The sequence below is a fragment of the Ctenocephalides felis genome, unplaced genomic scaffold (genome assembly GCF_003426905.1).
Source record: "Ctenocephalides felis isolate EL2017-DRISC unplaced genomic scaffold, ASM342690v1 CF-g0.4_SCAFFOLD_00845, whole genome shotgun sequence".
Classification (NCBI taxonomy): Eukaryota; Metazoa; Arthropoda; class Insecta; order Siphonaptera; family Pulicidae; genus Ctenocephalides; species Ctenocephalides felis.
Window position 1 is genome coordinate 41718750 of NW_020536999.1, and position 23528 is coordinate 41742277.

The 23528-nt window shown below is 29.7% G+C and overlaps 1 protein-coding gene across 1 annotated transcript in view; it reads right to left on the reverse strand.

Annotated features, from left to right (window-relative positions):
• The window catches only part of LOC113383351, a 111876-nt gene that overhangs the window by 81209 nt on the left and 7139 nt on the right, over positions 1-23528 (reverse strand). Inside the window, exons 3-4 of the mRNA XM_026621624.1 lie at positions 15701-15829; positions 12231-14736 (exon numbers count right to left, since the gene is read on the reverse strand). Coding sequence (XP_026477409.1) covers positions 12231-14736; positions 15701-15829 — 2635 coding nt within the window. The remainder of the gene's footprint in view (positions 1-12230; positions 14737-15700; positions 15830-23528) is intronic.

Sequence of the window (23528 nt, forward strand, 5' to 3'; positions counted from 1 at the left end):
AGGGTAAGTTATTGTAATGGGCCGAAAATCGGAAAATTTTTACATTTCTCGACGTTTTGAAGGTTTCTGAACATTTTGGCATACTTCAGAAAAAATGGATGTGTGTGTGTGTAGGTGTGTGTGTATGTGTGTGTGTGTGTGTATGTATGTATGGATACAACTTTTCGCCCACGTTTTCGGGCGCACGGATCAACCGATTTGAATGGTTCAAAAAACATTCGATTCCTATTGATAGGGAAAAGAGCTGATTAGTTTTTGGCAAAAGGCAGATCCAGCCGTTTCGGAGATACGGAGCAAAGAGTGCAGAAAATAGAAATCGAATTTTTGAGAGAACGGAGTATCCGATTTGAATGAACTAAAAAACATTCAATTAGTAATGATTGGGAGAAGTGTTTATTAGTTTTTGGCAAAGGCAGGCCCAGCCATTTTGAAGATACGGAGCTAAATATGTAAAAAATGGCAGTTTTTGAGAGAACTAAGCGTCCGATTTAAATGATTCAAAGAACTTTCTGCTTGTCTTAACAAAATAATTGATTATGGAAAAAAAATTCGTTCAATTTTTTTTTTTTTTTTTAGTTTTTAGTTTTTTAGTTTTGTGTATATCGAAAATATTTCAGATTTTATTTTTAATTCTGACTATAGTTCTAATATACTTTACAAATAATTTCAACTCTGCAATTCAGTTTATATAATTCTTATAAATATTAGATAATGTTACAATATTTATAATAATCTATTTGAAAACATTCAGTATTTCTCGAACATTTCGTTACGGTACGGGAAGTTCCAGCAATTTGCCTTAAGGCACGATGCCATAATTGCCTCAAAACAGAATTCCACTTATAGCTAGTTTTTAATTTAATATGGATTTCACAAAATAATAGCTACATTATTCAACCAATACAAAATATAAACTTCCTGGATACATTTTTTATAGAGATAACCAAGTATATAACCTGTATTTGGTATTTCGTCAGAAATATTCATCAGTAGAGTTGAAATAGCTATTTTATTTGATTTATCTATTAAGAAATTGCTTTTTATAACTTAATTTACTTCATTATTTACTATTTTTTATTATTTACACCTTCGCCAATGTAAATTTTCATTTGGTTCTTTTAATCCTGCCCACGTTTAATATTTTATATAGGTCATATAAAAGGAACTATTGAATCTAATTTAAAATTAACAATATCTTATAAAACAATTAAATAATGTTATAAGTAATGTCCACAACTTTTGCTATGGATTTTCGAACATTGCGTTTATCATCTGATAGCGAAGATTAACTAATTTATCTTCCGAAGTATGACGTAAAGAACCAAGATGATGGCTGATTACACAGCTTTATCCCTCTACTTTCAAATATATTTATTGAATTTTTTTTTAACTTTTCTTAGTTTCGAAATATCGGTGGTAAACTATTTAAAGCCCCGCTCTACTCTATATATCTTCTTATAATTTCAATTTTTAACTGTAAGTTAGCATTATACTATAAAAATAATACATCAATGATGAAAGTTATTTCAAACAAGCATTATCAATTAATATATTTACTAATTTAATTAAAAAGTTTAAGCAAGGTGTAATTGATATTAATAATTATTCTTCAGGAATATTATATAATAAAATAAAGTATAAAAAATATTTTTAATTACTTTTGTTCAATTCAAAAATTCAAAATATCAAAGTTATTTGGAAAAAAACGCAAAAATAAAATTTTACTCAAAACTGACACAGAAATGTTCACATTAATTATCATTTTTCGTAAAATTTGTTAATGTTGATATTTCAATAGTTGTTTATTTCTTCTAAAATCTCTTCTGCCTTTACAAAAACAAGGCCAACAGTCATGGTCTTTTCATCGCATTTTATTAAAGTCGTAATACAACATTATAAATAACAAAATATCTTGACTAATCCCTATACGCAAAATAATATCCTATTCTGTGATATTTTTCAAAGGATCTGTTGACAATAATTGTTTATATATTAAAAGTAAGAAGGAAGTATGACGTATCAATTGAAATTTTCCCAAGGCAAAACTTAGAAACAAAGTTCTACGTCGCGTCAACACTTCAAGGTTGCCGTAGACCTCACTCCGAAGTTTCGAACTGGGATCGGAGGGCGAAAGCAACCGCAAAAGCCGAGAGATATTAAAGATTCTCAAAAGCTTAACTGAAAGCTCAAATTAAAATATAGTAAATGCTTTGAATTTTGAACATTCACATTATTTTTCACGATATACAGACTGCAACAAAGTTTAAATAAATGATGCTCTTTAGTTTGGAATTTCAAGCAAGCTAGCTTATACATACATGAAATTTAGCTTTGATCATGAAACTTGGAGTTCCCATCTACAAATTTCTTTTATTTTCTACATATTTCCATCATAGACCTAGACTATGTTCTAAGAATTCGTAACTGCAACTGTAATATACATTTTATGCAGTTATAGCAGATTTGAGCAAATTATAGTTTAGTGTTTATAATTTCTTGTAAATGGAAAATTAATAAATTTTGTTGAAAAAAATATTTTCAAAAACTTCGTAAGATCGAAAACGTGTAAAACGAAAACCGTGTAAATGGTGTACATTACTGTATATAGCTCAAGGAATGTACGTAAATTGTCAAATATTAATAAATGATAATAATTGATTACACATTGGAATACAGTTATTTAAACAAAAAATAATCTATATAATCAAAATAAAATTTTCAGATCTATGTGAAATAGGATATTTTCACAAATAATTTTATATTTTCAGCAATTTTTGTTTAAAGGCCAACCGCTCCTGGTTCATATTAGAATTTTTTGATGGCTCTAGTTTTGATTGTTATTATTAGAATGAATATTCTACATTATTTTCGCCAAATTTTTGTACTTTGGCAATTATTTCTCAATCTCGATTTTGAAGTTTTAAAGATTTTCACAAATGTTAATTTTATATTTACAGCAATTTATAGGGAAAACCGTCTCTGGTTTATATGGTAATTTTTAGATGGTTTTAGTATTGATTGTTATTATTAGATTGAATATTATTCATTATAATAGCCAAATATTTGCACTTTGGCAATTATTTCATATCTTGATTTTGAAGTTATAAAGATTTTCAAAAATTCAAATTTCATATTTTCAGCAAATTTTTTAAATGTAAGGCCAGTCGCCTCTGGTTTATATTGTAATTTTGCATGATTATAATAATTGATAAGTTTACAGATTGGAATACAGATATTTTAAACAAAAAATAATCTATATAATCAAAATAAAATTTTCAAATCTATGTGAAACAGAAGTTTAATATTGTTTTTAAATAATATTAAAGAACAATATTAAACTCCAGTTTCTCTATAGATTTGATTTTTTTTTATTATTAATATTCATAACGGTACTAAATATGTAATTTATAGCTGGTGATATGACAATAGTATAATAAAAAAAAAACATTCAAAATATTAATGAACGAAACTACTACTTATCGCCATCAAATTATGCATATAGTATGTTTACAATAGGGTATTTAGCAGATCAACTACTTCAAGATATTATACTTAAAATTTTTATTATCAGTATCATTGAAGTAATATTTTTTATTATACTTTTATGAGCCAAATAGCTCATAAGTTGTACTGTATTCTGATTGCTATTAAAAAAAAAACTATTAACTACAATCTGTCACACTAGGACAATCAGTAGTTGTTTTGACGTTATTATATGGATTTTTGAATAGATGGCAAACCAGTAATTGTCCTATCCAGTTACATTTTATTTTATGTGCAACTGTACCCACAAGAGGCGATTCTCACTTCAGGCTATATTTGAGATCTATAACCACATGTGGAAATTTGACTAGAAACGAACCAGCAAACCGGGACTAGTTTGTGCTAGCCCTCGCCCGAACTGATTACGCCACCGCTAATTTATCTTATGGCATCAATTTCAACATAGTTAGCTCTTTACAATAAACTATTCATATTCGGACCACAATCAAATCCATGTACATGATGTGACGGATACAGTTAAATCAAATGTGGACTATTTATATTTTTATTACAAATATTCTTCAAAAATCGTATTCATTAACCAAATTTTTAAAAAGCACTGATATGATACTTGTTGCGTTCGAATTGCAGACACGTGTCGTGATGTGACGTCACAGGGTTGTAAAACGGAAAACTCGAACAAGAAAGGAGAAGACGAGAAAACTAAAGGAGGTAAGGAACAGTTGCCAAAGTGCGCAGCGCATTTTATTAGCACATACACAAATACGATGCACATGCAAATCGAATTCGACAGCGGTTTCTCTCATGAGTAGACAAGGGTTGTTTCTCGTTTCCGAGAAGTGTAATAAATTCTCACACGATATTCTATAGTGCGCACCAGGCGGAGTTGTTGCAGATATAGTTTATATTTAAGGTAATATGCAAATAATTAAGCTTTTCATGTTATACTAATCATGATTTTATTTTCATTTTATAATCAAAACTAAGGCCATCAAAAAGCTGGACCAGGGGTGGTGTGCCTTATATGAAAATTTCTGAATACATGAATTAATATTTGTGAAAGTCTTTATAACTTCAAAATTAAGATTTGAAGCAATTGAAAAAGTGCAAAAAATTGTCGATAATAATGTAGAATATTCAATCTAATAATTATAATTAAAATAGAGCCATCAAATAATTACAATCCAAGCTAAGGCGGCAAAACAATAAAATCAATATGTGGAAATATTTTTATAAAATGATAATTAGGATTTATAATAATTATGAAAATTCAAAAAATAATGGCGATAATAACGTTGAATATTAAATCTAATAATAACAATCAATACTATAGCCATCTAAAAAAATCCTAATTCAGTTTTTGAGAGAACGGAGCGTCCGATTTGTATAATTTACAAAACATTATATTTGTATTTGTAATTGACTAAACGGAGAGCTGATAAAATTTTTGGAAAAGCAGGTCTGGCGGTTACACACTCAATAAAAAAAGTTGAAAAATGCCATTTGGCGGTCAGAAATGTTCGTTCAAGATATATGCACATCAAATTATCAGATATTTTTATAATGTGTACACATTTTTTATCAATTGTTTTGGGTTTTGTGCCAAGATTTTTAATTTTAAAGTTTATTTATATGGTTCAAACAAATGTCCTAGACATTTTCGACAGTATGGTAAATGGAAAAAAATCGGATGATTTCAAATATTTCCAAATTCTCAAAATATTAAAAAAAACAATTTTTTTCAAAAATTACAAAAAATTTCGAACTTTAAAAAAAATCAAGATATTGAAAAAAAATTAAAATTATCAAAAAAATGCTATTAAAAAAAAAATTGAACAAATTTCTTGTAGAATACGCTGGTCGCCCAATTTAATAAGCACTTATGAATTTACAGTATGCATTTATAATAAATAATTATTTGAAATTATTTAAAACAATTATGTATCATTTTCATTCCTCGAATTTTTAATAACGGTACGGGAAGTTACAGCAATATGCCTTAAGACACGATACCACTAGTTATTTCATATTTAATTGTATATATAGAAAATAATGTAATAAATAAAAAGAAATAATGTTTTTATCTACAATAGAACACAAATATTTATGCCTTTAGTCGCAGCCAGCTGTGCGTATCTAAATTTAAGCAATTTTTCAATATAATGTAATAATTATATTGAAAATTGAAAAGTATAGTCATTTCAAAATAAAATCGAAGCTTTTTCGAATAAAAAACATATAAATTATGAAACCAAGACCTAGTCATCAAAATCCAATAGGAAGTACCGAGGAAGTATACTCTGTATAATTGCTACGTTAGTCGCAATTGTAAAATGTAAATCAAGCATTTTTTGGCGCCATTGGTTCAATTTACTTGCCTCGTATGTACGATCAATTTCACATAATACTTATATCAAATAAAATAGTTGCACTTTTTGTCTTTTAATGACAAGGTTAAACAACAATCAGAGTATGTAATAAAACTCTATATTAATTATGGGTCGCAATTAAAATAACTAGTGGTTTATGGCATCGTGCCTTAAGGCAAATTGCTGGAACTTCGAGTACGAGGAAAATTAAATGTTTTGAAATAGATTATTATAAAAACTTTCATTATTCTTATTTTATAAAAAGTAAATAAACAAAACTTAAAATCGGATTTAAAATGAAGAACATTGCCTATATTTCTAAGGGTAACATAAACTGAATTTCGAAAAAAAAATCAAATGAAAACAAGCATAATGCTTAGTTCTCTATAGCACATTTAACTCTATATTTCCGAAACGGTTGGACCAGCCTTTGTCAAAACCTAATCACCAATTCTATCCATCATTACGGATCACTAGGAAAGAGTGACACCATTTTTTTAAATTTATTCAGATTTAATTTTTCTGTTAAAGACATAAAGGTTTGGTGCTGTTCAAAATCATTAATAACAGATAACATAATTTATACATGATATACAAAAAGCACTATGTCCAATATGTATAATTTTTGAAGGAATCGAATATTTTTGAACTATTGAAGTCGGTTAACCCGTACGCCCGAAATCGTCGACGAAAAATTGTCTCCGCACATACACACACATCAATTTTTTCTGAGGCATGCCAAAATGTTCAGAAACCTCTAGAACGTGGAGATATACAAAAAAAATCATTTTAGATTTTTGGCCCATTACCATAACTTATCCTACGGAAAGTTAATAACAACAAAGTCATTGGAATGGACAAGATTTCTTTATGCTTTGGAGCTATGGAGCTTTGAAGCGTACAAAACCCGCATTCATGGAGGTTTTTATAATTATCATTATTATTATTGTTCTAGTACCAAAAGTTACTAAGAATACTACTAAAAAGGTTACAAATCTCTAAAATATACTAGAAAGCAAACTTTCAAGTTGAAAATCTGAAGGTAAGTCGATATGCTAGTTCCGGTCGCCTCAATCTCGGCGCTCGTGTTCTATTTACATTAGCCCGTGTCTGCTTCATTATATTCCTTCAACTTGGAAAATAATTTACGACGAATATATTTCTGTGGTAATTATAAAACACAAAAGAAGAGACATCGTAGGTTGGTTGAAGTGAATATAGGGTTAATTTTCATTATAGAAACAAAATTAGCTTATAGTATACAGTAGCGGCGCTAGGCGTCGGCGGTGTCAGCGGCCGCCGACGGCCTCGCGCCTGGGGGGGCCTCGCAAGAGGCCCCGGAAAAATTTTAATTATTTAAAATTTAGTTAATTTTCATACGGATATGCGAGTAAAGAAGGTGTTTAGTGGTTTACAGGCACTATCATTTTACTCTTTTATCTTTTATGGACATTATCTAATATCGTCTGTCAACACTATAGATTATTAAATCTAAACAACTTCGCGCGAGCTAATTTTCTGGTTGTTTATATTTGTGTATTTCTTATGTGAGCACAATGTAAATCATCGTTCTTTTTGGAAATACATACGAGTGGGAATCTTAACGTATCGAAACAGTTATTAAATATTCGAGGAATAAAAGTAATCAATGATCAATAAAAATTGATCAATGAGAAATAACAATGAGATAATAACAAAAACTGTTAATTTGAAACTAATTATTATTTCACACCGTCAACACAAGCAATATATTTTTTTAAACATTCTATTGGGATGATCAGTTCTTTCAAATAAAATTGATAACCTTTTAAACTTTTTTTGTATCTCCGAAACCGCTGAACCTGCCTTTGACAATTTATCAACACGAATCGAATGTTTTTTAAATCCTTTAAATCGGTTGATCCGCTCTGATATCGTCAACAAAAAATTAAAGCGTCTTAAAAAAAACGACATTTTGACATTTCTGAACCAATTTTAAAAATTCAAAAACTCATCGAAAGTTTTCAGTTGGCGATCGTGCTGAATTGTTTTTCGTCAAGATCGACCGCACAGTTTCTTCGTAATTTATTGTAAAAATCTTTTTTCAAAAAAAAACCTGTTAGTCTTATCTAACATAAATTTTATGGAACTACGATAAATGATTAATTATAAAACCTCATTAAATTTTAGAATAATGGGACGAGCTTTTAGACCATGTGCACCTACTATGTGATGTGCGGATTTGTGCACTCAAATTAGTATGAACATAGATTTTTTAAATCTAATTAATCACTTGCAGATTGCAAAATTTTGTCTAATTAGTTATTAAGTCGGTGATTTCCAACCATTTTTTATTCATAATGATCGAAAAAACATAAAATTTGCTAATCAAATGGTTGGGCAAAAGAAAACCTTTTCGCGATAATTATTTAATTTTAGACCTTTTCTAATAGCTGGAGAACAAACCATTTCTGCCGAAGAGTTTGTTTATTTTAACTTGTGTAATTTTTGTCTATTTCAATTAAAAATAAATCTTATATACAAAATGCAAATGCAAAAAAATCTAAAACAAAAATTTTTATATATCTTCAAAGATTTCTGAACATTTTGGCAAATTTTCGTCGACGATTTCGCGAACATGGACCAACCAATTTGAAAAATTCAGAAAATATTTGACATGTATCGAAGGTAAGAAGACGTGCTGATTGTTTTTTGGCAAAGGCAGGATAAGCCGTTTTGAAGATACGGGGCAAAAAGTGCTAAACTGATTACATTTTTAGGAAGGCAGGTCTAGCGGTTTTGGAAATCCAGTAAAAAAGCACAACAAAAGCCATTTGGCATATGCACATCAAATGATCAGATTTTTTATAAAGATTTTAATTAATAGTGAGTTAAATTAGACTGCAACGCGGCGTTTACGCGCTTCGATATTTCGTCTCTAAGCAGCTAAAACAACGTAATTTCTATGAAAAAAGTTCGAAATTTTCAACAAAATATTTCAAATTAAAAAAAGTCAATTTCTTTCACTTTTCAAATTTTTTTAAAGCTTTTCAAAAATTTAAATTACGGCACGAAAAGTTTCAGCAATTTGCCTTTAGGCACGATGCCATGTACCACTAGTCAACTTGCAACTGCCAAAAAAAGGGGGCCTCGCAAACGAATTTCGCCGACGCCCACGAATGGTCTAGCGCCGCCACTGATAGTATACATCGCTTGCACACTGAACAAAACAAACACGAACGAACAAAAAGCTTCAAAATAAGTAATAAGTTTTGTAGCATCAGTAACATTTATGCCTTGACAATAAATATTTAAATAAAAATTATGGTTCATTACATAATTTTAAACAATTTGTCCAAGTCGTTTATATAGTTAATAAGATTGATTAAATAAAATGTATTTCTATTATGTATATATTCCTTAATAATATCGTGTAGTTTTGTAAAATAAATATTAACAAAGAACAATTAATTACAAATTATATAATTTTATCTATTACTAGCTCTATTAATTTTATGGTAGAAGTTATTCATATCTTGATTTTTAGAAACGATAAGATTTAGTTAGGCATAAGATTCAGTGTTAAACTTAAAAATATTTTAAACAAAAGGTTCAAACAAATGTTACTAAGCTTTTAAATATTATTTTAAACATATGATTGGAAACTTTGTCCCACCAACATAAACTGAGTTTTTGAGAAAATTATATAATTTCATATGCACCATATGGCATATTATATTGGATCATCGCCAAAATTAACAAAATTTAAGTTCTTTTTATATTATTTATGCACGTAATGAGATTTTGAAGAATGTTTATTTTTAGTGTATATATAACTATGCGCAATCAACCAAATTATAAGTTTTTAATCAAAACCAATTCAACAAATTCTACAATTATAATTTGAGAAGGAAATACTAAATGTTAATTTTCAACATCTATGTGAATTTTAGGTGTTATAACGGTTTATTTTATAAATTATATTCAAAATATTTTGTTTTTGCAAAAATAAAAAAAATCACATAAAATCATATGACGATATATAAATTAATAAATAAATTAAATATGCAGATTTTATTGCTGCAATTAAAAACTAATAAAACATAGCATATACCATTTAGTACAAAGTCGCCGACAAGATCATCGACCTTCGAATTGCTACTTTCGTATCATCTTAATTTATGTGAACCCGACGAAATTAATAAAATATTTAAATAGAAACATCATCATATTAGTTTCGGACTACTGTAATGACGAGTATGGGAATATGTGAAAATTAGATAGAAAATGACAAATTAATAAAGCGCCAAAATATTCTGAAGCAATAAAAATTATAAATATTCTGAAGCAATAAAAATTATAAATATTCTATCTAACTTAAAAATGCACATTAAATATACACTTTACTGTATACTAACGAAAAAATAGAAGAAAACATACGCGAAAATTTAGGGCGGTATTCTAGTGTAGAAATTCAAAAAACTAGTCCTTTTCTTTTGTTTCGCATTTTCAAAGTTTAACAAGAATATGTGTACAAGAGGATTTTTTAAAATTTAAATTATTTTCAGAGATATAACCGTTTGATCATGAACATCCTCTTCTGTTTCCATACGATGCCCACGATTGAAATATTCTGAGAATTTTCTTTACAGACTTCTCTCAAGCATATACTAGCTTCATCTCCAAATTTCAATTTTTACTATTTTTTAAAAAATCGAAAAACTCAATCGAGAAAAACTATCTTTATTTTGAAACAGTCGCTATTTTGTCCAATAAATGTTGGTAACTTAATCCTAGTATATGGCAATGCAACATTATTATAGATTAATATTCTTTTATTTTATTTTTGAATTGTCATTTTTATGACCCCCACCACTTCAACATACTGTTAATTTTTAAAATATTGTTTTTACTTTTTTCTGCATCTTATAACACTGATAAATAAATGAAAATTGATTGCCTCTTTTTACAATGATTTAAAAATGATCCAAAATTCATGCATTCACACTAGTCTTAATAACTTTTAATAATCACAACATAAATCCTTAACAAAAATTACATAAGTTTTATATTGTATATTGCCTATTATCTGTTAATTATGTATATTCACTTATTGTTAGACTTGTATGAACAGCTGATTATAAGAAATAAACTTAATTTGTATTTTGTCTTAATTTTAAATCTTTATAGATTTTATTATTAATGATTCAAAAAATAGTTATCATTGTTCTCAAAACACAACGTTTGAAATTTAGAAATGAAATGCAATATGCATATATTCTCAATATATTAATCATCAGTTTGCTCATGCTTTTCTAAACTCGTACAATTGTACAGACATTTAAGAAAAGCCAAAAACGTGAGCTGAGATGTAAGATAATTAATTAATAATCATTCTATTTACGTATCTGTGATAAATAAACTCATCATCCTCGGCATGTGGTCTCTACCTAAGTTAGTGAGCACGTTGTTCTCTAGAACGCGTGCGGCATCGAGCGATTTCCGTTGCATCGTTCCTTCGACGGTTTCTAAGTTTAGAGACGACGACCATCTCGGACTATTAATAACGCAATATGCGATATAAAGATCATGCTTGAAAAAGACACCTGCACAAATCCTACGAAGTGTCGAATAAAATTCGGTAGAAAAAGTAGGATCAATCACTAACTCAGAACATGAAAGCACGCAACGCCCTGTTTTACGTTCAGCATCCAAAAGAAGCAAAATGGATACATGACTTCAGTCTTTTTTAGCCCTGTTATAATTCTTCTAGAACTAGATTTGTAGTAACACATAGCATAGAGTCATATAATTATTAGAATATAAATTCATTCAAAATCATTTACAATTTCTGCATATTTTCATATTTAACATTAAAAGGTTTGATCTTATAATTCAGGTAAGCTCACAAATATTTGGTATAGTTATATACTTCAAGAAATAATACGTCACCCAGTTATTCATTGAAATATTATATTATTATTCCCTACCAGCTCTCAATCTAGTGTGACGACATTCAGCTTCCATTCATAAAAAGCAAACAGGATACGAAAGCAAACCCCCGCATTTTACGTCTGCACCACTTTCTTGCCAATTCGTTAATAGAAATATTCCTGATAATTTCGTATGAGTCGAGTTCTCACAAGAACCCGAACAATAATAAGTTTTAAAATACGAGTATACACTCGACGACATCATGGGATCTATAAATATTCGATATGTGTAACTTATTAAAAGGAATTTCGTACAATATAAGAAGTAAAGAAGTTATCCTTATGTATACATATATATATATATATATATATATATATATATATATATATATGTGTGTGTGTGTGTGTGTGTGTTAGAATTTTAAAAATCTTTTAAAACACTCACCAAAAACTTCTGTACGCAAGCTGGAATTCCATCTAATCCTCCAGTATCGGTGCATAATCTTTCGGAGCTTCCTCTTAAAAGTTCTGCCAATAGTTCAGCACTTGGTTCGGGTGGACTCCTAGCATTTTCCAGTTGCGATGGACTAGATGCAGTTCTTTGATGATAAACTGTCCTCGGTGGCTCCTTCAGCCCACCTTCTTGCTGTCCTAAATTTACTTGCTTGCGTTTAGGTGGCGTCCTTATTTGCGCCTGTGTCAAATTCTGCTGTTGCGCAGCATGGCTGGTCAAATGAGATGCATCAAATGATCGATTATTTTGACGAACGCGGGCTGCACGTGAATCCTGTTGATTTTGCTGTTTTGGCGAAATTAGTTCTTCCAGAAACTTCAATTCTTCGTTGTATTGCATCTTGGAAAATTTTGATGCATCAGGTTTCTTCATCTCTGCTTCAAGCATTTGGCCATACGGACCTCGCAAAGGTCTTTTCGAGTAGCGTCTTGGAGGATGCATAGGTTTGTTTTCACAATCAGACAAATCAAAAGGTGAGGGAGAAGGTGAGGTGGTATGATCTCTACCAGGCGAAGAAGCTCCTTGATCACTTTCACCATCAGAAAGAGATTCCATTCGTCTATTGAATGCTTTTCGATTATCTTCTTCTTTTTCTTCTGATGTTTGGCAAGACAAAGGTGGTCTTGGAGACCAAGTAGATCTATTACTTTTATAGTCTGATGATTCATTTCGCCATTCAGTTTTCGAATCATCAACATGATTCTCAAGTTTAGTTTGCTCTACCAATTCCTCTGCGCTACTTTTACATTCATTTAAATCTTCCGTAACATCCGTATCCTGAGAAGGCCATTGTGTTATATAAATACCTTTCCTACGTTTAGATTTATCCACAACTCGTTTTCGCTCTTCGGCAACGCTTACATCTGGAGAAGGAGTATCACTTTTAACCGAATCACTTGTAATTAAAGTAGGTGTCGCAGCAGTCCATTGATCTGTCTCACTTGGTGTTGTTGAAGACCATTCGCGAACAATACATTCATAAACCGGCACTGGTACAACAGTTAACACAGCCGTATGCAAGTCGGGTTTAACTACACTCGTTTCTTGAGGTACCTGTGAGTTTTCATTAACAAGATTTATATCAACTACACCTGAGTTCGAAGAATTATCTACAACAGTTTTATCTGATTCACTTGCACTAATAGAAACCATGGGTTCACTGGAGGAAGTATCAATCAAACAATTTCGAGATGATACGTAGTTTTCAGAATCTTTCTCGAAATCTCGTTTGCCAAAACTTTTCATGTTCTCAGCATCAATTGAAGAATACGGCAAATCATCTTGTCTACTATCTTTTCTTTTTGGAAATGTATTGAATTTTGAATTTCCATTTTGGCTTTTTGTAACTTTTGCTGAATCATTATCAACTGTCGTGACATTCTGCAAAAGAATATCCGACGTTAATTTTTCAATTATGCTACCTTCAATTTGTGTCCCAGGACACTCCGGTGAAGGGGGTATATTGTTAAGTTCGACTGCACATGTTCGATTGTCACTCGGTGTATCACTTTCATCTATTTCGTTTGGCACATTTTCATAACATTTTAACTGTGAATCACTTTCAATCGCTGGTATTTCATTTGAAGATATTAATTCCTTTGCCACTCTGGAGTTTGGGCTAACACCCTCGCGTTTTCGTGGCAGCGTGAGACCTGCTTCAGCCGCCACAGATCCGGAGGCAATGCGTGGATTCTGTGTGTTTCGAACATACTTTTTACCATCTGGTAAATAGTCGACCTGCGAAAAGGATGCACTCCGGAATGGTATGGTTCGTTGAATATAAGATCCAACAATGGCTCTCGACTCTGGCTTGCTGAGTTGTACGTCAAAAGAGTCATCCTGCTGCGTATTGCAGACATGCTGTTGCAAAGTTGCGGGCGGAGAACGAGGTGTTCTGTTTCGCGGTGGCGGTACAGGCGGTGGTAGCGGCGGCGGTGTAGGTGGCACGGGGGGCACATTGGAACTAGTGGCGCCTTTCAGACGTTCAGTAAGTTCCCGCAAGCTGTCGGCGCGATCTCCGGTCCGCGACGGTCGGTTGTGTCGAGAACGGCCCCCGCGGCCAAAGCGAAAACGCTGCAGGCGATCCAGCGTGTCAGCGCCAGCACAAGGCTTCAAAAGAGCGGGCAGCTCGGGTTTGGCACGTACGCGCGGTCGCGCATCCTGGCCTCCTACTGTCAACGATACGTCAGGCGTCTTCGCGACTCCTAGAGCCTGTATGGCGGGTAATGATGTACTACCAGAGGGACGATATACGCGCTCTGGGCTCGCGCGAGACACTGCATTGCGAGGACGCCAGAACAGAGCTCGGCCGCCGCCACGGGGGCTATTAATAGCGCGCGGCCAGGGCAGCACTCCGACACAACAGCAAGGCCGCTCATCAGAGCCCGCAATTCGGCTCGCAAGGGCGCGAGGCGGTCCTAAGTTCACATATCCTGTTCTGTAATAAAGATGGAATCATTCATTTTGTAATAAATGATAAATCAACAACGGACCATGCATATAACATTTTTCCTAACTTATTGAAAGTCTCGTTATTACGTTAAACATTAAAAAATATTATCTATTGTGGACTTTGAGAAAATGATTATCATATTCCGATATTTAATAATTTTTTCACATATATTTGATTACAAGTATATTTGTACTTTTCTAAGATCGCTTTCATATGTCTATTTTTCTACACAAAATAAGTTTTGTCAGTTAAACGAATGCAACTCAATACTAAGAGTGATCATATAGCCAAGCGAATGTAAGTTCAAGGAAAAGCAACGATGTTTTACAGTTTAAAATAAACAATTCAAGCAATTAAAGTTCCCCGAATGTTTATTTAAATGGGAGGTTGATGCACAAGCAAATATTGATAATATTTTACATAAGATTACTTATCTGCAAATGAAGAGATTTTCTCATGTGCAAAATGTAAAAAGAGCACTATACAAGTATAATAGAATAATTATAAATAACGGATTAAGTTTTTTGATTAAAAAAAGAAAATGTAATGTTAAACTCATTGAAGTCCTAACTGTGGGCAATAGAAACAAGTAATTCAAAATCCCAATGAACTTCGAATGTTCTAAAAATACTCGATGTAGCCTATAAAAATCTGGGTGTTTAATGTATAACAAGGTGAACTATCAAACTGATTTAATGTATTAAGTCGTAAAATATTTTGTTTATAAACAAATGTTAATTTAAAGATTCATGTCAAGCAAATGTAAATCTAGTAACTACATGATCATTATATAAAGTCCGCAGCCGATCAATTTTATAGTCGCATTTTTATATTCAACATTCTTGAAAAATCATTATTTACAATATATATTATACTCGAAACGAATATTTTTGATCATTTCCATTTAGCGCATGCAATAAAACTTGAGAGACAAGATTATCATTTTGACCTATTCCAGTGCAGAACTCTCACAGGTAAGGACCCCCGCGGGCCTCGGAGCACCGCGTCAGGTGATCCCTGAGCCATATGGCATTGCGTACGATGTGAATACGGCCCTGTCAGCGCTATGGTGTCAGAACTAGAGAAAATAAAAAATATAGAATTACTGGACAAAGATTTATGTAAATATATTTATATATATATATATATATATATATATATATATATAATTCTAACAAATGTACAAAAAATTTAATGTAAAATATATGAAGCTAAAATAAAACATTTTGAATAGACTATATTCATTAGATTATTATGAACGGCTATGACAGACTGAGGAATAAATGGGTAAGTAAGTCGATGAATTTTAAACTAATGTTTTTTTATATTCCATATTATTGGAATTTGTATTATCCAATATAAAATTTGTAGATTTCATGCCATATGTAAAATCACATCGCAGATACCAAAAATATTCAAGAAATTACTAAAACGAGAAACGAGTAGTAAGAAAATTTAGCATTAGTTAATAAATTGATAAATATGATTATTTATATCTGAAGTGAAAATCATGTATTATAATTGATAAAGCCATATTAAAAATAATGCATTTTTAACTTTTAGTTTTTAGTTCTTATTTTGAAGTATTGGTATTAGAAAAATGACTTTCAATATAAAGACACAAGATGATCATCGAATCAACGAAGAAGCCAATTATTTCAAAATATTATTCTATTAATTTATCAATTTAAACTTTTTTACTTACAGTGTTATATCTGCGGCGAATTTTATCGTAAACCTTGATGTTTTCTTTTAGTATCCCTTAAACCTTGAATCTTTCATACATCGAAGATATGAACAAGATTCTGTCTCCTGTATCGGATCTAATTTAGGAACTTCCGTAGCCGTTTGGTGTCAGCAGCGTTGGTGATTACATTCATCTGAGACTTAATTAACAAACATAATTTTAATATATAAGTTTTGATAATTCAAAAAATAATTACGTATTTATAAAAATAACCTATCAATAATATTTGGTCAAAAATGACTTTTGAAAAGGATGATGTTGAACTCTTATGATTCTATTGGCATTTATTGCTGAAAATCATATGTAAAACCGTATTTTAAAGTATAATTTATTCGCAGACTAGTGGTGCATGGCATAGGAAGCAAATTCGCCGCAACTTCACGTGCCAAAAATTGAAATTTTTAAAAAACCTTCAAAGAAAAGATTTTTTTGAAAGAATTTGACTTTGTTGAAAAATTAGATTTTTTTATATTTCGAAATTTTTTTATACTTTGAATTTTTCTGAAAATTTTGAACTTTTTTTTCAAACCAATCGTGCTGGATGGCTGTTTGGTATGGAACCCATAAAAATGTAAACAAAATTCATACGTATTATTAAAATCTCTATCAAATATCTGATAATTTGATGTGAATATGTCTAATGGTCATTTTTGATCGCAAGATTGCGTTTTATTTTTACTTTTTTCACTCGGTCTCTAAAACCGCTAAACCTACCTTCGCAAAAATTTAAAATGTACTTCGTTTTTCAATACTTCGTTCTCTCAAAAACTAAATTGCCATTTTTGGCTCTTTTTGCCCCGTATTTTCGAAATGGCTAGACCTGCCTTTGCAAAAATCTAACCAGCGTCTTATCAATAGAAATCAAACGTTTTTTGAATTATTCGAAGAGGTTAATGCGTGTTCCCATAATCGTCGACAAAAACTTGTATCCGCACACACACACACACACATACATCCATTTTTTTTAAAGTATGAAAATCTAAGATATGATTTTTTTTTATTTTTCTTGCAATTACTATAACCTACCCTACGGCAAGTTAAAAATGCTTTTATTAAGTAATTTTGCTTTATAAGAATATTCTAATTTAGGTATAGCTAAGCATTTTTATGAAAATTTGTTCATCAATCGTTAAAAAAAACTATTAAGTGCATCGTTTTAATAATTATAATAAACACTGCGTAGTTTTATTAGTAAAATCAACACATATAGAAATATAATATACAACATCTAGAACATTTTTTACAATGATTATTTATGTTTTTTTAAATTTCTTGTCATAACACGAAAACAAAAAAAGTCTCATAACATAATGTAAATATATTTTTCTCATGATAAAAAGATTCGATAATCCTATGAAAGTTTCTCTCACAGTTAAATGTCGTATGTAGATTAATTGGCGAAGCAGAACAAATCATATTGTTTATTGACGCATAGATTAATAAGAGAATACAACTTTCCATTTAAAACAAATGTTTTTATAATTTTGACATACAAAAAATCTGAAAGCGATCTACTTTATGACAAGAATGATACTTAAATTAAATTTATTATCACAAGTTTTAATAAATGTCATAATATATTAGTATGTATAATTAATTTAAAATACAATGGCTAAGAAAAAACTTGAATCAGACACATCCTTATAAACGTATTAGTAAGATTATAATAAGATAATAAGATAATACGATTATAAAAATTTCTGTTGGCTAAATATCAGCAAACTCTAGGAGTGGTCTAACCAAAAAGTAATGGTCAATCATTTAAAAAATATTAAGAAAATATAAGACTTATAATTATTGGCTAAATTGAAATAGTTAAACCGACAAAACAGACTTCGTCTGTGAAAGTTTGAGAAAACTGCTAATGATAAGGATTGAAAAGACCTGATTGAAAGAGTTTGAGAATCATATTAGAAAATATAAGAAGGATAAATTCTGGTTATAAATGTTAGCTAATTAAATATTTCAAATTGCCCGGCAATAATTTATTATTATTATTGTTAATAATTAATTGTTATGAAGAACAGACAACTTATACCGTATACTTAATCTAAAAAAAATTAGTATTCATAACCAATCAACAGGTAGTACTAAAAGTTTTTGCATGAGTAGATTTACTGTAAATTATTGCAGACAAATTTACATTGAATTTTTAAAGAAAGGTTTATCGTGCTAAAAAAACGAACTTTTTAACATGGTATTTGCTGAACAAAAAACTTGTGAATATTGCTGTAGATTAATTCAGACAGTAATAGATTTTTTGTTTTAAAAATTGTATTGTTTATCCATGTAAAGCATCACAACACATTATATTTATTCCATATTGTACATAAAAGATATTAAAAATAAATTTAAAAATGATTTTGCACAAAAACAATTACCTAATAAAGTAGTATTAATCGGATGAAGAGCGAATTTAACTCGTTCTTTATTAAATGGGTATATTTTTAAAAAATATGGATTTTACCTTATATGTAATTTTAAACACACTTCATTGTTATATCGTATAATATATAAATTAAAGTATGAATACTTAATTTTAATTGCATTTGGAATTTTATTGTCGACTTCAAATATTTCAAATATATAATTGTTAATTCCAGTATTAATAAATAGTTACATTCCATGAAACTTTTTGATTTCTTATTAAAAAGGAATTCCTTCGATTGTTATAATATTTTCCTAATTAAAAATAAAAGAAGATTTGTAGACAAAAAATATTTTATATAAGATGCAGTATGCAATTTCTAAAAACTACTGCCGGTTCATATTTTAATAGCCAGATTTAATAAACTAATGAAAGGCAGTATTATTTTTGTAGATTCTGTGGAACCATGGTTATATTTACCATTTGCATTAGGACCGTCAATGAGCTTTTAATAGTAAATGTGATACATTGATATTTTAAAAAATCTAAGTTATTTTAATGCAAATCCTAACAATGTTTACATTTCAGAAATAATTTAGTTATATATATTTTCGTGTGGACTCGATTTAAAACGACTACGTTACTCAAAATATTTTCTCAACTATTATGCATACTCTAAATATATCATAGAGATTTTCAAACTTGAACTCATCCTAAGGATAGAAGTCGCAACATTGTAACTACTTTATAAATTAATTTAATAGTTGAATTCCAAAAATATTCAAGAAAATATATGAAACAGAAATTCGAAGTATTTAAGATGATGTATTATGAATAGAGATTTTCCTTCGATAAATTGTAACCTGACAAATTCGTGTTCGAATGATATTAATTCTTACCGCCATGTATTATTAATTGGTAGAGAGTAAGACCACCCGGAAGAAGCTCAATGAGCATAATTAATTTATGTTCATTTAGTTAAATATTAATGTTAATTTAATGAAAAACCAATTAAACTAATTTATAAAAATATGATTATTCATAAACCTACATACTTTCACTAATGTTTATTGATAATATATTTAGTATCTAATAAATTAATCATACTAGTAAAGAAATATTGTTTGTTACATTTTCAAAACGTGAATTTGTACTTGCAACATGTGCGGGGAATTTATTAGAATTTTCCTGAATATTTTCAAATTTTAACTGTCTTGATATTTAAAATTATGTCAATTAAAAATTCTAGAAATTTAAAATTTCTACTTAATAATACATACTTAATGCATAGTATACTGTTACATGTAAATAAGAAAATAAAATTTGATAACTATCAAATAGAAAAAATCATCAGAGCAATTTAAATTTCTATAAAACTTAATAGAGTTTTCATTACTGAAATGGTGCTTACTTGTATCTGGAGGTATCCACACGTGTATCAAACTCAATTTATATATTTAATATTATTTTTCAAAAATAATATTAATATAAAACCAATAAAATTTTATCTGTATTTATTATAATCTCAATTTATTTTCGTTTCGTTTTCGGAATCCAATCGCTTCGGTGTCAAATCGTAAACTGAAAACGTTGAACGTTTGCAATATTCTTTAAGTTGTTCTATGACGCATCGAGATTAAACTTCAAAGACTTATTCTTTTAAAAAGAGGAAACTTAATGCCGTATGGTCGGTTAGTAGTCCACAATTATGAAATTTATTTTCAGAACCTGCCAATTTCAATGATCTTAAAAATATGCTTTTATTTTAACGCAAATGTGAAACTGTTGAAAACTGAAATTGAAGATTCCTCGAAAAATCCTAAGCGAAAGAAAGTGATATCACAGAAAATGTTGCACTTTGTGAAAGATATTTTCATGTGTTTTATAATCTCAATATTATATGCAAATATTTGAAATATCTTGTATCAGTCTTTTTAAACCTTTTCTTGTGGAAAATTTTTTGAGATTTGGGATCCGTTCAAGCTTTGAGTTTAACGCGGTAGCATAAAAATTTGCCTTGACTAGAAAGCTCATTAGTACAAAATTACTAATTTTTTAAGAATATTGCAATTATTATCATAACATAAAACAAAATCTATTTTGTGTTATCAATGATTCACTCATAAAAAGAGTTCAACGAAAATTCTTGAAGGCATTATATTTGAAAGCATACAAAATTTAGCCAGAAAGGGGTTTCGATCACAATCTGATACTGAACAAATTTAACATTTAACGAATTGTCTTTTGCCACATGTCGTTTTATTGATAGTAATTTATTTTTATATAAAATCTGTATCAATGTTATAGATTTCCTTCAAATTCTTAAGCAACTATCTTGTAATGTTCCTCGGATCTCTTCACGAACCCAAATATTTTGGATTATCTTATTTCTAAGTCTCCGAATTTTCTTTTGAATTCACCTACATCACTAATGTCGATTAAATATAATTAAATTAATAACTAGTGGTGTACGTCATTGTGCCTTAAGACAGTTTTGCTGGAACTTCCCGTACCGTAATAAAATATACGAAGAATTTTAAATGATTTCAAATATATTTAAAAAAAAAATCTTTGCTTTTCCCAAAAACAATCGTTTCGTCCACACAAGCAAAAAGTTTTTTCTTCCAAAAGCTAAGTTACCATTTTCTGCACTCTTTGCTTTGTATCTCGGAAACGGCTGGCCCGACCTTTCCCAAAAACTAATCAGCACTAATCCCCATTAGAAAAAATCGATTGCTTTTTCAATCATTCAAATCGGTTGAGCGGTACTCCTGACAACGTGGACGAAAATTGTATCCACACAAACATACACACACGCACACACATTCTTTATTCTGAGGTATGCCAAAATGTTCAGAAACGTCTTAGACTTGAAAATATGTCAAAATTTTCATTTTCGATTTTTGGTTCATTACTATCACTTACGGGCGAAAAAAGTACTCTACTAAGTATAATTCTGAGAAGAAAAGGAAGCTGGATCGGACCTATTTTGCAAAAAGAGTGCCTTCTGCACGACGTCTTCGAGGGTAAAATAGAAGGAACAAAAGGAAAGGGAAAAAGAAAAATGCAGACGATTGACGACTTACGAAAATATATCAAATAAAAAAAGGGAAAGGGGAATAGTAGTAATGAGATGCGAATCATTTATTTGTGGTGGCTCTCACACCATGGACCTGCCTTCGGGCAGACTACTATTTATTATTATTACTACAACTTACCCTAATGAAAGTTAAAAATACTGATATTTATAATGTATCAATAAAGCAAATATTTATCATCTGCACAAGTTATTTTTTAAATTTTTTATTATACGTTATTTGTATTATATTTAATTTAACGCCAATAGTTACGTACAAACTGTGTTTTATTATAAATGCATTTAACTATTTGTATTGCAACGTAATATAATATATTAGCCAATAAATGATATCCAATACATATACTATATATAAAAATAATTTATATTTTATTTTTCGACTCATCAATGATCTTTTTTATCTGAAATGATTCACTTTATATTGTATCTTTGCACAGTTTTCATTCACGAAAACAAAAGCCACTATCACTAAAAAATAATGTTTTCACTAATGATAAGATTTAATCGCAATAGTATCTAAATAGAAAAAACAGTAAACATTTATTCCTTTTCTTAATCGCTTTCCTAGCAGCATGATTCATTCACTACTATCAACAACAGAATTGAAGGTATCAACTTACAGCAATTATTTGCGACTGGAAGCACTTTCAGTGTATAGTATTTCACAATTAATATGAAATTAAATTTAGATTTCATAGAGACAGTATATATGAAATAATAAGTAATAAAATTTGAATAAAAAGTTGTACTGTTTAGTAAATAATTGATTCTTTAAATATCATATTTCACATTAGTTCAAATAAATAGCTGCATTATTTATTGTTCTACAACAAAAGTTAAAGTTTTGCATCAGTATTAATAATTTCATAGATAATAATAAATTATTGTTATTGAATAATATAGGTACGAAATCAATATTCAGCACACAAAACTATAAAACAGGTGCAAAATAATTTAATTTTATATATTTAACTCAATTCCAATTTCAATCTTATAAGAATCTAATAGCAGATTAGAAAACAGAATACATAGTTTGAAAAACAAATGCAGCGTATGCATAGTATGATAACATATTTAGATTTTTAAGATAATATTAAACTAAAATTATATAAACTGAATTGCAAAGTTAAAATTATTTGTTTAAAGTATATAAGTGAGCTTTAGAACTTTACTCAGATTTTTTTTTGAAAAAATAATTGAAAAAAAAATTAATACAAAAAATGTTTTTTTCCAAAAGCAATTATTTTGTTAAAACAAGCAGAAAATTCTTTGAATCATTCAAATCGAACGCTTAGTTCTCTCAAAAACTGTCATTTTTTGTACATTTAGCTCTCTATCTTCGAAATGGCTGTAACTGCCTTTGCCAAAAACTAATTACCTCTTCTCCCAATCATTACAAATTGAACGTTTTTTGAATCATTCAAATCGGTTGATCCGTACGCCAGAAAACGTGAACGAAAAAATGCGGACACACAAAACACACACATCCAATTTTTCTGAGGTATGCCAAAATGTTCAGAAACTTCTGAAACGTGGAGATATGTGAATATTTTCATTTTCGATTT